Source organism: Bos grunniens, chromosome 3 (genome assembly GCF_055505025.1).
Source record: "Bos grunniens cultivar Pamir isolate PY7600 chromosome 3, Bosgru_T2T1.0, whole genome shotgun sequence".
NCBI lineage: Eukaryota > Metazoa > Chordata > Mammalia > Artiodactyla > Bovidae > Bos > Bos grunniens.
In genome coordinates, this window is record NC_141167.1 from 28078360 (window position 1) to 28095186 (window position 16827).

The 16827-nt window shown below is 36.3% G+C and overlaps 1 protein-coding gene across 5 annotated transcripts in view; it reads left to right on the forward strand.

Moving 5' to 3' along the window:
- The window catches only part of SCP2 (sterol carrier protein 2), a 118574-nt gene that overhangs the window by 64657 nt on the left and 37090 nt on the right, over positions 1 to 16827 (forward strand). For all 5 annotated transcript variants that reach the window (XM_086388838.1, XM_086388827.1, XM_086388830.1 and 2 more), the window contains one exon: positions 15266 to 15419. In XM_086388838.1, the coding sequence (XP_086244964.1) occupies positions 15266 to 15419 (154 nt within the window). The remainder of the gene's footprint in view (positions 1 to 15265; positions 15420 to 16827) is intronic.

Consider the following 16827-nt stretch of genomic DNA (forward strand, 5'->3'; position numbering starts at 1 on the left):
TCTTCAGTACCATTTTTCTAGGTTCCGTATATCTGTGTTAGAATACAGTATTTATCTTTCTCTTTCTGATTCACTTTACTCTGTATAATAGGTTCTGAGTTCATCCATCTCATCAGAACTGACTCAGATGTGTTCCTTTTTATGGCTGAGTAATGTTGCATTGTGTATATCTACCACAATTTCTTTATCCATTCATCTGTTGATTGACATCTAGGTTGCTTCCATGTTCTAGCTATTGTAAATAGTGCTGTAATAAACAATGGGATACATGTGTCTTTTTCAACCCTGGTTTCCTCAGGGTATATGACTAGGAGTGGGATTACTGGGTCATATGGTGGGTTTTATTCCTAGTTTTTTAAGGAATCTTCATACTGTCTTCCATAGTGACTATATCAATTTACATTCCCACCAACAGTGCAAAAGGGTTCCCTTTTCTCCACACCTTCTCCAGCATTTATCGTTTGTAGGCTTTTTGATGATGGCCATTCTGACTCGTGTGAGGTGACATCTCACTGTGGTTTTGATTTGCACTTCTCAAATAATGAGTGATGTTGAGCATCTTTTATGTGTTTGTTAGCCATCTGTATGCCTTCTTTGGAGAAATCTCTGTTTAGGCCTTTTCCCCACTTTTTGATTAGGTTGTTTGTTTTCCTGGTATTGAGTTATATGAGCTGCTTGTATATTTTGAAAATTAATCCTTTGTCAGTTGTTTCATTTGCTGTTATTTTCTCCCATTCCAAAGGTTGTCTTTTCATCTTGCTTATAGTTTCCTTTGCTGTGCAAAAGCTTTGAGTTTAAGCAGGTCCCACTTGTTTACTTTTGTTCTTATTTCCTTTACTCTAGGAGGTGGGTCATAGAGGATCTTGCTTTGATTTATGTCGAGTGTTCTGCCTATGTTTTCTTCTAAGGGTTTTATAGTTTCTGTTCTTACATTTAGGTCTTTAATGCATTTTGAGTTTATCTTTGTGTATGGTGTTAGGAAGTGTTCTAACTTCCTAAGTGTTTCATTCTTTCACATGTAGCTGTCCAGTTTTCCCAGCACCATTTATCGAAGAGGATGTCTTTGCCCCATTGTATATTCTTGCCTCCTTTGTGAAACATAAGGTACCCATAAGTTCATGGGTTTACTTCTGGGCTTTCTATTTTGTTCCATTGGTCTATGTTTCTGTTTTTGTGCCAGTACCATACTGTCTTAATGACTGTAGCTTTGTAGTATAATCTGAAGTCAGGAAGGTTGATTCCTCCAGCTCCGTTCTTCTTTCTCAAGATTACTTTGGCTATTTGGGATGTTTTGTGTTTCCATATGAATTGTGAAATTTTTTGTTCTAGTGTGAAAAATGCATTGGTAATTTGATAGGGATCACATTGAATCTGTAGATTGTGTTTGGTAGTATAGTCATTTTCACAAGATTGATTCTTCCTACCCAGAAACGTGGAAATCTCTCCATCTGTTTATGTCATCTTTGGTTTCTTTCATCAGTGTCTTATAATTTTCTGTGTACAGTTCTTTTGTCTCCTTAGGTAAATTTATTCCTAGATATGTAATTTTTTTGTTTCAATGGGGAATGGGATTGATACATTGATTTCTCTCTGATTTTTCATTGTTAGTATATAGAAATGCAAGTGATTTCTGTGTATTGATTGTGTATCCTGCAACTTTTATAAATTCATTGATTAGCTAGCTCTAGTAATTTTCTGATACTAGCTTTAGGGTTTTCTATGTACAGTATCATGTCATCTGCAAACTGAGAGCTTTACTTCTTCTTTTCCGATCTGGATTCCTTTTATTTGTTTTTATTCTCTGATCGCTGTAGCTAGGACTTCCAGAACTATGTTGAATAAAAGTGAACACCCTTGTTTTGTTCCTGATCTTAGGGGGAATGCTTTCAGTCTCACCATTGAGAATAATGTTTGCTGTAGGCTTATCATATATATCTTCTCTGGTGGCTCAAATGGTAAAGCATCTGCCTACAATGCAGGAGACCTGGGTCCGATCTCTGGGTTGGGAAGATCCTCTGGAGAAGGAAGTGGCACCCCACTCCAGTACTCTTGCCTGGAAAATCCCATGGATGGAGGAGCGTGGTAGGCTACAGTCCATGGGGCTGCAAAGAGTAGGACACGACTGAGCGACTTGCTTTCACTTTTCACTTTATCATATATAGCCTTTAATATGTTGAGGTAGGTTTCTTCTATGCCCATTTTTTGAAGAGTTTTAATCATAAATGGGTGCTGAATTTTGTCAAAGGCTTTTTCTGCATCTATTGAGATAATCATATGGTTTGTATCTTTCAATTTGTTAATATGGTATATCACACTGATTGATTTGAGTATATTGAAGAATCCTTGCATTCCTGGAATAAACCGAACTTGATCATGGTGTATGAGCTTTTTGATGTGTTGCTGAATTCTATTTGCTAAAATTTTGTTGAGGATTTTTGTATCTATGTTCATCAGTGATATTGGCCTGAGTTTTCTTTTCTTGTATTGTCTTTGGTTTGGTATCAGGGTGATGGTGGCCTCGTAGAATCAGTTTGGAAGTGTTCCTTCCTCTGTAATTTTTTGAAGAGTTTTAGAAGGATAGCCATTAGCTCTTCTCTAAATGTGTAATAGATTTCTCCTCTGAAGCCATCTGGTCCTGGGCTTTTGTTTTTTGGGAAATTTTTGATCACATCTTCAATTTCCGGGCTTGTAATTGGGTTGTTCATAATTTCTGTTTTTTTCTGGTTCAGTCTTGGAAGATTGAACTTTTCTAAGAATCTGTCCATTTCTTCCAGGTTATCCATTTTATTGCCATATAGTTGTTCATAATAGTCTCTTATAATCCTTTGTATTTCTGCATTGTCTGTTGTAACCTCTCCTTTTTCATTTGTAATTTTTTTGATTCGATTCTTCTCTTTTTTCTTGATGAGTCTGGCTAAAGTTTTGTCAATTTTGTTTATCTTCTCAAAGAACCAGGTTTTAGTTCTATTACTCTTTACTATTGTTTGTTTCATTTCTTTTTCATTTATTTCTGCTTGGATCTTTATGATTTCTCTCCTTCTACTTATTTATTTATTTATTTTTGTTCTTCTTTTTCCAGTTGTTTTAGTTGTCAAGTTATGCTATTTGATGCTTTTCTTTTTTCTTGAGGTAGGATTGAATTGCTATAAACTTCCCTCCTAGAACTGCTTTTGCTGCATCCTATAGGTTTTGAGTAGTTGTGTTTTCATTGTCATTTGTTCCTAGAAATTTTTTGATTTCCCTTTTAATTTCTTCAGTAACCTGTTGATTACTTAGAAACGTGTTGTTTAATCTCCACATGTTTGTGTTTCTTACAGTTTTTTTCTTGTAATTGATATCTAGTCTCATAGTATTGTGGTCGGAGAAGATGCTTGATATGATTTCAATTTTGTTAACTTTACTGAGGTTTGATTTGTGACCCAAGATGTGGTCTATCCTGAAGAATGTTCCATGTGCACTTGAGAAGAAGGTATATTCTTCTGCATTTGGATGGAATGTCCTGAAGAAATCAGTGAGATCCATCTCATCTAATGTATCATTTAAGACTTGTGTTTCCTTATTAATTTTCTGTTTTGATGATCTGTCCATTGGTGTGAGTGGGGTGTTAAAGTCTCCTATTATTGTATTATTGTCAATTTCTCCTTTTCTGTCTGTTAGTGTTTATCTTATGTATTGAGATGCTCCTGTGTTGGGTGCATAGATATTTACAATTGTTATGTCTTCCTCTTGGATTGATCCCTTTGTCATTATGTAGTTTCCTTCCTTATCTCTTGTGATCTTCTTTATTTTAAGGTCTATTTTGTCTGATATGAGGATTGCTACTTCAGCTTTCTTTTGCTTCCCATTTGCATGGAATATATTTTTCTATCCTCTCACTTTCAGTCTGCACATGTCTTGAGGTCTAAAGTGGGTTTCTTGTAGACAGCATATATACAGGTCTTATTTTTGTATCCATTCAGGCAGTCTGTGTCTTTTGGTTGGAGTATTTAATGTATTTATATCTAAGGATTTAAAGTAATTATTGATATATATGTTCCTATTGCCATTTTCTTAATTGTTTGGGGTTTATTTTATAGATCTTTTTTCTTCTCTTGTATTTCTTGACTATATAAGTCCATTTAACATTTGGTGTAAAGTTGGTACTGAATTCTCTTAACCTTTGCTTGTCTGAAAAGCTTTTGATTTCTCCATCAATTTTGAATGAGATCCTTGCTGGGTACAGTAATCTTGGTTGTAGATTTTTCCCGTTCAGTACTTTACATATATCCTGCCATTCCTGCCAGAGCCTGCAGAGTTTCTCCTAAAAGATCAGCTGTTAAGTGTATGGGGTTTCCCTTGTATGTTACTTGTTGCTTCTCCCTTGCTGCTTTTAATATCTTTCTTTGTGTTTAGTCTTTGTTAGTTTGATTACTATGTGTCTTGGCATGTTTCTCATTGGGTTTATCCAGAATGGGACTCTTTGTGCCTCTTGGGCTTAATTGACTATTTCCTTTTCCATATTGGGGAAATTTTCAACTATAATCTCTTCAAAAATTTTCTCATACCCTTTCTTTTTCTTTTCTTCTTCTGGGACCCCTATTATTCGAATGTTGGTGTGGTTAATATTGTCCCAGAGGTCTCTGAGACTATCCTCAGTTTTTTTCATTCTTTTTACTTTATTCTGCTCTTCAGAAGTTATTTCCACCATTTTATCTTCCAGTTCACTGATTCGTTCTGCTTCAGATATTCTGCTATTGATTCCTTTGAGCGACTTCACTTTCACTTTTCACTTTCGTGCATTGGAGAAGGAAATGGCAACCCACTCCGGTGTTCTTGCCTGGAGAATCCCGGGGAAAGAGGCCTGGTGGGCTGCCGTCTATGGGGTCGCATAGAGTCGGACACGACTGAAGCGACTTAGCAGCAGCAGCAGCAGAGTATTTTTAATTTCAGTAATTGTGTTGTTTGTCTCTGGATGTTTATTCTTTAATTCTTCTAGGTCTTTGTTAATTGATTCTTGCATTTTCTCCATTTTGTTTTCAAGGTTTTTGATCATCTTTACTATCATTATTCTGAATTCTTTTTCAGGTAGTTTGCCTAGTTCCTCTTCACTTATATGGGCTTCTGTGTTTCTAGTTTGTTCCTTCATTTGTGTAGTGTTTCTCTGCCTTTTCATTATTATTATTTTTTAACTTATTGTGTTTGAGGTCTCCTTTTCCCAGGCTTCAAGGTTGAATTCTTTCTTCCTTTTGGTTTCTGCTGTCAAAGTTTGATCTAGTGGTTTGTATAAGCTTCTTATAAGGTGAGGTTTGTGCTGAGTTTTTGTTTGTTTGTTTTTCTTCTTATGGGCAAGACTGAGTGAGGTAGTAATCCTGTCTGCTGATGATTGGGTTTGTATTTTTGTTTTGTTTGTTGTTTAGATGAGGTGTGTAGTGCAGGGTGCTATTGGTGGTTGGGTGATGCCAGGTCTTGTATTACAGTGGTTTCCTTTGTGTGAATTCTCACTATTTAATACCTTCTAGGGTTAGTTCTCTGGTAGTCTAGGGTCTTGGAGTCAGTGCTCCCACTCCAAAGTCTCAGGGCTTGATCTCTCTTCTCAGTCTCTCCACCAGCCCCCTCTGCATTCACACAACCAGTGTCTTCTTTTTAATAAACTGCCTAGATTCATCATAGCTTTTCTTCCAAGGAACAAGTGTCTTTTAATTTCATGGCTGCAGTCACTGACTGCAGTGATTTTGGAGCCCAAGAAAATAAAGTCTGTCACTCTTTCCATTGTTTCCCCATCTATTTGCCATGAAGTGATGGAACCGGATGTATCTTAGTTTTTTGAATGTTGTGTTTTAAGCCAGTTTTTTCACTCTCCTCTTTGATCTTCATCAAGAGGCTCCTTAATTCTTCTTTGCTTTCTGCCATTAGGGTGGTGTGATCTGCATATCTGAGACTATTGATATTTCACTGAGCAGTCTTGATTCCAGCTTATGATACATCCAGTCTGGGATTTTGCATGATGTATTTTGCATATAAATTAAATAAGCAGAGTGACAATATACAGTCTTGATATACTCCTTTCTCAATTTTGAACCAGTCCATTGTTCCATGCCTAGTTCTCACTGTTGCTTCTGGACCTGCATACAGGTTTCTCAGGAGGAAGGTAAGGTGATCTGGTATTCCCATCTCTTTCAGAATTTTCCACAGTTTGTTGTGATCCACACAGTCAAAGGCTTTAGCATAGTCAATGAAGCAGAAGTAGATATTTTTCTGGAATTCCTTTGCTTTTCCTATGATTAATGGATATTGACAATTTGATCTCTGGTTCCTCTGCCTTTTCTAAATCCAGCTTGTACATCTGGAATTTCTTAGTTCACTTACTGTTGAAGCCTAGCTTGAAGGATTTTGAGCATTACCTTGCTAGCATGGGGAAGACTGAAGGCAAGAGAAGGGGATGACAGAAGATGAAATGGTTGGATGCATTGGTTGGATGGCATCACTGATTCAATGGACATAAGTTTGAGCAAACTCCAGGAGATAGTGAAGGACAGGGTAGCCTGGCATGCTGCAGTCTATGGGGTTTCAAAGAGGTGAACACAACTGAGCAACTGAACAACAACAAGGGGAGTGAGTGCAATTGTGCAGTAGTTTGAACATTCTTTGGCATTACCTTTCTTCGGGATTGAAATGAAAACTGGCCTTTTCCAGTCCTATGACCACTGCTCAGTTTTCCAAATTTGCTGGCATCTTGAGTGCAGCACTTTAACAGCATCATCTTTTACTGTTTGAGCTCAGCTGTACTTCTGTCACCTCCACTAGCTTTGTTCATAGTAATGCTTCCTAAGGCCCTTGACTTCACACTCCAGAATGTCTGGTATAGGTGAGTGATTACCCCATTGTGGTTATCTGGGTCATTAAGACACAATTCTTCTGTGTATTCTTTTCACTTCTTTTTAATATCTTCTGTTTCTGTTAGGTCTATACCATTTCTGTCCTTTATTGTGCCTGTCTTTGCATGAAATGTTCCCTTGGTATCTCTGATTTTCTTAAAGAGATCTCTAGTCTTTCCCATTCTATTGTTTTCCTTTATTTCTTTGCCTTGTTCACTTAAGAAGGCTTTTATCTCTTTGCTGTTCTTTGGAACACTGCATTCAGGTGGGTATATCTTTCCTTTTCTCCTTTGCCTTTCACGTCTCTTCCTTTCTCAGCTATTTGTAAGGCCTTCTCAGACAACCATTTTGCTTGCTGCATTTCGTTTTCTTGGGGATGGTTTTGTTCACTGTCTCCTGTACAATGTTGCAAACTTCTGTCCAAAGTCTTCAGGTACTCTAAGTTGCTCAGTCATGTTTGACTCAGCGACCCCATGGACTAAAACCCACCAGGCTACTCCATCCATGGGATTTTCCAGGCAAGAGTACTGGAGTGGGTTGCCATTGCCTTCTCCAAAATTTATTTTTCTTTTTGTTGAATTGTAAGAATTCTTTCTAGTCCTGTGTAAAAGTTCTTTACAAAATATATGCTTTGCAAAGATTTTTCTCCCAGTCTGTGACTTTCCTTTTCATTCTCTTACTAGTGTCTTTAAAGAGCAAAAGTTTTTACTTTTGGCTAAGTCCTATCTAAGAAATCTTTTTCTAACCTTGGGTCACAAAGATCTTTTCCTGTGTTTTTTTCCCTAAATGTTTTATGCTTTCAGCCTTACAGTTAGATTTGTAACCCATTTTGAGTTAATTTTTATGGATGATACAAAGTATTAATTTGAGCCCATTTTTTACATGGTGATTTCCAGTTGTTGGAGTGCCACTTATTGGAAACTCTACTTTATCCATTGTATTGCCTTTGTCAAAGATCTACTGATTTAGTTCCTAAATATGTGGGCATTATTTCTGGTTCCTCTTTTCTTTCCAGTTAACCAATTTGTCTGTCTTTACTGTCTTTACATGAGTACCGTGCTGTTTTGATTACTATACCTTTATAACAGTTCTTGAAATTAGGTAGCTTTAGCCCTCAATTTTATTCTTTTTCAGAGTTGCTTGGCTATTCTAGCTTCTTTGCATTTCTATAGAAATTTAAAATCAGCTTGTTGATTTCTACAGAAAACCTTCCTGTAATTTTTTATTAGGGTTAAGTTGAATGTATAGATTTATTTGGGAGTGAATTGAGACTCAAACAATAGTGAATTTTCTGACCCATAAACAAAATATATATCCCCATTTATTTAGGCCTTTAACTTTTTTCAGAAATATAGTTTTCATCATATAGGTCTTGCATATCTTTGTCAGATTTATCCCTAAGTATTTCATATTTTTGGTGCTGTTGTGAATGGTATATTTTTCAGTTTCAAATTTTTATTCCTAGTATATAGAAATATAATCAAATTTTTGTATATTCATCTTGTAGCCTTGCCAAAACTGACTTGTTAATTTGAGTAGTTGTTTAAAAACGCTATCAGGTTTTCTGCATAGATAATCATATCATCTGTGGATAAAGACAGTTTTACGTTTTCCCCTGTATCTTCATGAAATGGTCTTCTTTGCTCTGTCAAGTCTTTGCGCTGAGATCTACTTTGGCTGATTTAATATGGCCACTCTAGCTTTCAATTTTTAACCCGTGCTAACATGGTAGGCCTAATGCTAACGCTGAAACTCCAGTACTTTGGCCACCTCATGCGAAGAGTTGACTCATTGGAAAAGACCCTGATGCTGGGAGGGATTGGGGGCAGGAGGAGAAGGGGACGACAGAGGATGAGATGGCTGGATGGCATCACTGACTCAATGGACATGAGTTTGAGTAAACTCCAGGAGTTGGTGAGGGACAGGGAGGCCCAGCGTGCTGAGATTCATGGGGTCGCAAAGAGTCGGACACGACTGAGCAACTGGACTGAACTGAACTGAACATGGTATACCTTTTTTTTTATCTTTTAAGCTTTAACCTATTTGTGATTTTATGTTTAAAGTGCATTGGCAGGATTTAGTTGGTTCTTGTTTTTCTGCTCTGCACTGGCAATGTCTGCTTTTGGTTGGGATATTTAGACTGCATTTGATGTGATTATTAATATGGCTGTTTATGTTCTCTTTGTCCTAGCTGCTCTTTATTCCTGTTTCTCTCTTTTTTTTTGGCCTAGTTTTGGATTGCTTTTTGTTTCTCCATTTTATCTTTATTATTATGGCCTATCTTCAAGTGTTATTATACTACTACACCAGTAGTAAAAGAACATTACAACAGTGCATTTCCATTTCTCCTGTCCAGGCTTTACAATACTGTAGTTGTGAATTTTTCTTTTACATATGTTATAAAGCCCACAAGAAATTATTATTTTTGTTTAATAAGAAAACCTTATCTATTTAAGGTTAATGTAGTTGCCGCTTTATTCCTTTGAGTAAATTCATATTTCCACTTGCTGTCATCACATAGAATGTGCTTTTTCAGTGTATACTGAGTCCATTAAAGCATTTTGCCCTTTGAAACTCAACAAATCTTTGCTTTCTCAAAAAGCCAGGCTCCAACAATAGAAAAACATGCTTTTTTATGTTATTTATGCCAAGAATTTAGATGTCTAATTTGAAACTAAAGCTGCTGCTGCTGCTGAGTCACTTCAGTCGTGTCCGACTCTGTGCGACCCCATAGACGGCAGCCCATCAGGCTCCCCCGTCCCTGGGATTCTCCAGGCAAGAACACTGGAGTGGGTTGCCATTTCCTTCTCCAGTGCATGAAAGTGCAAAGTGAAAGTGAAGTCGCTCAGTCGTGTCCGACCCTCAGTGACGCCATGGACTGCAGCCTACCGGGCTCCTCTGTCCATGGGATTTTCCAGGCAAGAGTATTGGAGTAGGGTGCCATTGCCTTCTCCAGAAACTAAAGCTAAATGATTACTTTTTTGTACTTGGCTGTCTTAATGGCATATGAAGAGTTATGTGTTCAAGGAGGCAGGACGAACAAAAGAATACAGATAATATCTCAAGATATTATTTCCTGTAATTTTTTTCATTCTGTAGATTTCCATAGCATTTTGTACTCATCTTAATAGCACTGTGAATCCTCTGTATCTTCAGTACTTAGTGGAGTGGTTGATACATGTTTAAATAGTTTATTTTCAGTAGCAACCAGACTTTATGCCTATGTAGCTGAGTCCTAAGCTATTTATTTTTATATAAAAAGACTGTCCAACATCTTCTGAGGAAATTTTTGAAGCAAGATGGTAGTAAAATGAGGTAATAAGGTTAAAAATTTTTTTATCCTTCACAAGAGATTTTAAGAAGTATGTTACCATTTGAATATACTTCTTTGACAGGATGCCTATTCCTGTGCCCATTCACAGTTTATAAAAGTATCATGTTCATGTTTGATAGTCTGTTTTTTTCCAAGGAGAGGAAAAGTATGGTTTTCGATTCAGTGCCAGAAATTATCCAAGGAAGGAAAATTTAAAAAAAAAATGTTACTCATGTAAATGCTTTTGTAACTGTCTGCTGCGCCTTCTTGGCAAATGGATTTCTGAGGCCAACTTTTGACTTCCACCCTTTACAGATCTATTATAGATTCTAGAAGTATAAGAAGTGCCAGCTTATTCTGAAGCAGATAAACAGAAAGCTCATATAATTAGTATGTTTTCTCAGTGTCAGTCGTCTTTTGTTAAAAGCAAATAAATAAGTTAACATCAATCTTTATTCCCTTCCTTCCTTCTTTTCTTGCCACATGTGAGTTAAGCAAATCATGAGTAGAGATTTAATGCAGTGTACCACATCTTCTAAAATATCAGTGGTAGGTGTGACTGAGATGACTGCAAAATCTGGTGCTTCCAGGGTATTCATGTTCTCTCTCTCTCTGTCCCTCCCCACCCCCTCCACTCTCTTCTCTTTCATTCCCCTTGGCTGTCTTGAATACCCTCTAGCCTCATTACTTAACTTTCTATTTCTAGGCTGTGTTCCTTTATATGCCTATCTTACTTATTAGATCTTCTGAGCCTTGAGCAGTATCAGCACAGAATAGGCATTCTGTAAATATTTGTTGGATGAATGGGTAGATGAATATCTAATTGGTTCCTTGCATTTTTTACTAAGACTATATCATAAGCATTTTCCTAAATTTAAAAAATTTTTGTAAACTCATTTCAAATAGGAATATAGTACTTTGTCATATGAATAGATCATACTTTATTTAACTATGTCACAGTTATTTCACTTGTATATATCTAGTTTTTCACTGTTCTAAGAATGTGATGAACAGATAGCTTTGTGTGTAAGACTTTTCCTATACCTGATTATTTTCATAGAATGGTTTTCAAGGCATTTTAAATGCTCTTAATAATTTTGTACTTTGCTTTCTAAAAAGATTGTGCATTTGAACTATTATCCATAGTGTATGAAGGTGACTGTGTTGCCATAGTCTCCATAGCATTGATAAGCTCCATTTTTAAACATCCTGACTAGTGAGGTTGGTTAAAGTGGTATCTTTCTATTTGATCAAGGTGAAGTTGATATTTTTCTCAAATATTTGTAAACTATGTATATTTATTCTTTTGGGACACGAACTAGCCCTATTTCCCCACCTGTGTATTCATAAGACCAGTTTGAATACTGTTTTTTATCTTAAGTATGCGTGAATGTTTAAACTTTTTATTTGGCAGATTTCAAGTAAAACTGATTGCTCCAAAATTTGGATATATTAGAATTATTCACTTTGACTTTAATATTCAAAATGTTCACAATTCAAAAAAATCATTCCAAGATATAGAATTACCTATTTTAAAACAATGTTTAAAATATATATTCTGTAAAAATATGTAGACATTGCCTACAAAGGAGAAATGGCAGTTAAATTTCCTGAGGAGGTTGAAGTTGTATAGAAAACTGTCTTATGTTTTCCAATTTCCCCACTCTTCTTTTTTTTTTTTTGATGTTCTTTCTCAAGACTTTATCAAGCATAGTAGAAAACTTGTATACATATATATAAATAATATGTGTAATATATATATTTTAGAAAACTTATGAATTTTTGCCTAACATTTTGATTCCATTTGTTTGACTTAGTATGAATAGAATGCTAGATTTCTAATTTAAAAAAATAGATATGCAACAAGCAACAAAGATTTACTGTATAGCACAGGGAACTATAGTCAATATCTTGTAATAACCTATAATGGAAAATAAAACTAATGTGTAGTGTATAACTGAATCACACAATAAAAGAATTCTACTTTTTAAAATTTAGTAATGTTTATCTTTTTGCCAGTTTTTCTAAATGTCCTATGGACATCTATTAACAATATATTAGATACAAAATTTTAAATATATTTGTATAGAATATAAGATTAATATAAATTAATATAAATAGAAATCTATTGTATTTAAACTATTAATGACATCATTCAAGATGCTTTTGTAACTTTTTCCGCACTTGATAAAATATTCTCAGAGAAATGTTGATATGTGTCACTATGATTATATATATTTTTCTTTTCCCTTCTATTTCTTCTGACTTTTGCTTTATGTATCTTTGTTTCTTTGTTGTTAGGTGTCTAATGGTTTATGATATCTCTCTTCTTTGTGAATTGTACCTTTTATCATTAAAAATGCTCATCTTTGTTTTCATTTAAAATAAATAAATTTAATTAAAAAAAATAAAACTGTCATAGGTACTTGGGAATCAGATACTGTGATTGGGGGTGGGTGTAAGAACAGGTATTACAGGTAGACCTGTTTGCTGTGCCTTCAGGGAAGACAATGAAACCAGTCTTTCCTGATAGAACATTCTTAAATAGCTGGTATGGGAGAAATACAAATGTAAATCAGGAGACCTAGATTCTAATCTCAACTCTGGAATTAGCCTGCTTTGTCTCCATTCACAAATTACTTAATCTTACAGTTTTCTTACAGTTTCTCATTGCTAATGTTTTAACTAAACAAAACCCTTAACTAAACAAGGGCCATACACCCATGGTTTTGGTGTATAAAGCCAAACTCTAACAGTGGGCGTTTGCAGCAAAGTAAGGGTTTATTTACAGGGTGCCATGAGAGTGAGAAACAAGTCTCAGATCTACTCCAGATTAGTCTTTGAATTAGGGATGTTTTAAAGAAGAAGGACAAAGACTGGAATTAATCATCATGTTGTGACATTTATGTGACATTTTTCAATCATGGTTTTGGGAGTCAGAATGTGTTTGGTTTATGATTCTCAGGGCAGGTGGTCCATGGCTTGGGGGTCTGTGAGTTCATCTGGCCAGGAAAAATAACCTGAGTTTGTATGTTAATAATGGTATATACAACAGCAATTTTATTACAGTAACTATGTTATCAACAACAGTAATCTTAGTCATCTGACTCTAATTAGTGTTCAGTTAGCAGAGGATTGAGGGGACAAGAAAGGGATTGAGGGCAAAGGAGACAAGTTTTGGATAAAGAGATTAATCATAAATTCAGAAAGGGAACTCAGTTTTAGGGGGGGCTCATAAGTTCTTCCCAACTCTAAAAATCTGATTTTATTATCCAGAGGACAAAATACAGTTTTTATGAATCCAGTGCTATTCTTGTGAATAGGTCTGTAAAACAACTCATTCTTTCTAGGAACTTTTTGAGAAGAGTAATAGGAAAATTTCCTATACTAGCTAAATTTTTTAGGTGAAGCCAATTACCAATCCTGGATTATATTCTTTTGATATATTAAGAATGGCAAAATTAAATTATTTTTATGCTCTTTTGCCTCAGCCAAAGAACTGTATATTCAGTGTTTTCTCTTTCAACATTGCCAAAAAATGACAGGTTGGGTAAATTTAAAGAGCACAGGGAATTTCTTTGTTGTAGTTTAGTCACTCAGTCCTGTCCAAGTCTTTGCGAGCCCATGGACTGCGGCACGCCAGGCTTCCCTGTCTTTCACCATCCCCTGGACCTTGCTCAAACTCATGTCTATAGGACCTTTGTTGGCAAAGTGACATCTCTGATTTTTAATATGCTAAGTTTGTCATAACTTTCCTTCCAAGAAGCAAGCATCTTTTAATTTCATGGCTACAGTTAACCATCTGCAGTGATTTTGGAGCCCAATAGTCTTTCACTGTTTCTATTGTTTCCCAGTCTATTTGCCATGAAGTGATGGGACTGGATGCCATGATCTCAGTTTTTTGAACCCTGAGTTTTAAGCCAGCTTTTTCACTATCCTCTTTCACCTTCATCAAGAGGCTCTTTAGTTCCTCTTCACTTTCTGCCATAAGGGTGGTGTCATCTGCATATCTGAGGTTATTGATTTTTCTCCCAGCAATCTTGATTTCAGCTTGTGCTTCTTCCAGACCAGCATTTCTCATGATGTATTCTGCATAGAAGTTAAATAAGCAAGGTAACAGTATACAGCCTTGACATGCTCCTTTCCGAATTTGGAACCAGTCTGTTGTTCCATGTCGGGTTCTAACTGTTGCTTCCTGACCTGCATATGGCTTTCTCAGGAGGCAGGTAAGGTAGTCTGGTATTCCCATGTCCTTCCCTCCCCTCCCCCGCCCCCCGCCTTTTTTTTTTCCCATGTCTTTTTAAAGAATTTTCCAGTTTGTTGTGATGCACACAGTCAAAGGCTTTAGCGTAGTCAATGAAATACAAGTTGATGTTTTTCTGGAATTCTCTTGCTGTTTCTATGATCCAGTGAATGTTGGCAATTTGATCTCTGGTTCCTCTGCTTTTTTTAAATCCAGCTTGAACATCTGGAAGTTCTCGGTTCATGTACTATTGAAGCCTAGCTTGGAGAATTTTGAGAATTACTTTGCTAGCATGTGAAATGAGTGCAATTGTGCAGTAGTTTGAACATTCTTTGGCATTGCATTGCATTGGGATTGGAATGAAAACTGACCTTTTCCAGTCCTGTGGCCACTGCTTTTTCCAAATGTCTTAAGCTTGCATATCTTCTAAATACAGAGATTATTCAGGGAGAAAAAATGACTAGCTGCAAAAACCCTCCAGGCTTTTAAGAGAAGTTATTACTTAGGTAATCATGGTCTTGGCTGAATAAATTGGGTTAGTTAAAAATCGCACTTAAATGTTAGCCGTTCCTTTGCTTGAGAAAACTGACTGGGGCTTGGGGCTTCCCTGGTGGCTTAGACGGTAAAGAATCCGCTCGCAATGAGGGAGACCTGGATTTGATCCCTGGGTAGGGAAGATCCCCTGGAGAAGGGAACAGCTACCCAAACGAGTATTCTGGCCTGGAGAATTCCATGGACAGAGCAGCAGGCTAGAGTCCATGGGATCGCAAAGAGTCCGAGGTGACTAAGGGACTTTCACTTTCTTTCACTTTTCTAAACCAAGGGAATCTGACTGTTCTGTGTTCGATTTGTTAGGTCTGGCTCAGTGCGTTGAACTCTGCTGGCATCTGAGAGGGGAAGCCGGAAAAAGGCAAGTTCCTGGTGCAAAGGTTGCTCTGCAGCATAATATAGGCATCGGAGGAGCTGTCGTTGTTACGCTGTACAAGATGGGCTTTCCTGAAGCTGCCAGGTAAGTGGCGTTCTGGATTTAGTTTGGCAATGAACCCTTCTGACTTCTCGCAACTGTTACATTGTACATGTAAAAAAAAGTCCCAATTTTATTGTGTTAGTACTTAAAGAGACCAAGTATCTCATTACCTTGCTTTAACAACTTGGCTTTAAAATGTTAAAGCTGGTAATTAACTTTCAACCTTAACCAGCCTTAGGAAAATTTTGTTCAAAAAGGAGGCAGCATAGTGAAAAGAGAATGCTAAACCAGAAGCCAGAGCTAGCTGGGAATATGTTTAACAGCTTTATTGGGGCGCAGTTCACATGGCACAAATTCACCATTTTACCTGTATATGGTTTTTAGGATATCATAGAATTGTGCATTCTTCACCACAGTTAGCTTTAGAACATTTTTAATACCTCCAAAGAAGAGGAACCACGTACCCATTAGTAGTCATTCCCCATCCTCACTTTTTGCAGGCTCTGGCAACCACTAATCTATTTTCTGTCTCTAAGGTTTTGTCTATTCTGGACATTTTATATAAATGAAATCATAAAATAGGTGGCCTTTTGTGATTGCTGCTTTCATTTAGCATAATGTTTCAGGGTTCATCCATGTTATAAAAAGGAATGTAATACTTCATTCCTTTTAATGGCTGAATAATATTCCATTATAAGGGTTCTGATTTCTTCAAATTCTCATTGACACTTGTTATTGTCTGTTTTTTTATTTTAGGTATCCTAGTGGGTATGAAGTCATATCTCATTGTTGTTTTGGTTTGCATTCCCTTAACGGATACTGATGTTGAACATCTTGTCATTTGCTCATTGGCCATTTGTATATCTTAGGAGAAATAACCTATTCAGATATTTTGGCTGTTTTAAAATTGGGTTGTCTTTTGTTATTGAGTTGTAATAGTTCTTTAACAACCACTTTTTGAGGGCCTGATGTGAGCACTGAGACTAAAATAGGTGTTTTGTCTGCACATCTTTGTTTAATCCTCATAAAAGGCGCACATGGTAAGTTTTGTACCTTGTTTATAGGTGAAAAAATTGATGGTCAAAGTTAAAATAATTTATCTAAAGAGTCTTAAGTGGTAGCAGTCAAGACTCTAACCTTCATCTATCTGAGTACAAAGTTCCTGGTTTTTGGCTATTCTGTGCTTCTGATCTTTGATATTGTTGAAACAGTGCCTGTGTTCCAGACCTTAGAATGAAAATTTCAGCAAACATAGAAGGAATTCATACACTAAATAGTTAACCCTCAAAGTCCCTTCCAACTTTCTAATCCTTATCTATCGAAGTTCAAATTTCCTGTTTTGTTGGCTACTATGTGCTGATCTTTGACATTGTTGAAACATGCCTGTGTTCTAGGCCTTAGAATAAAAATTTCAGGAAGCATAGAAGGAATTCATATACTAAACAGTCTT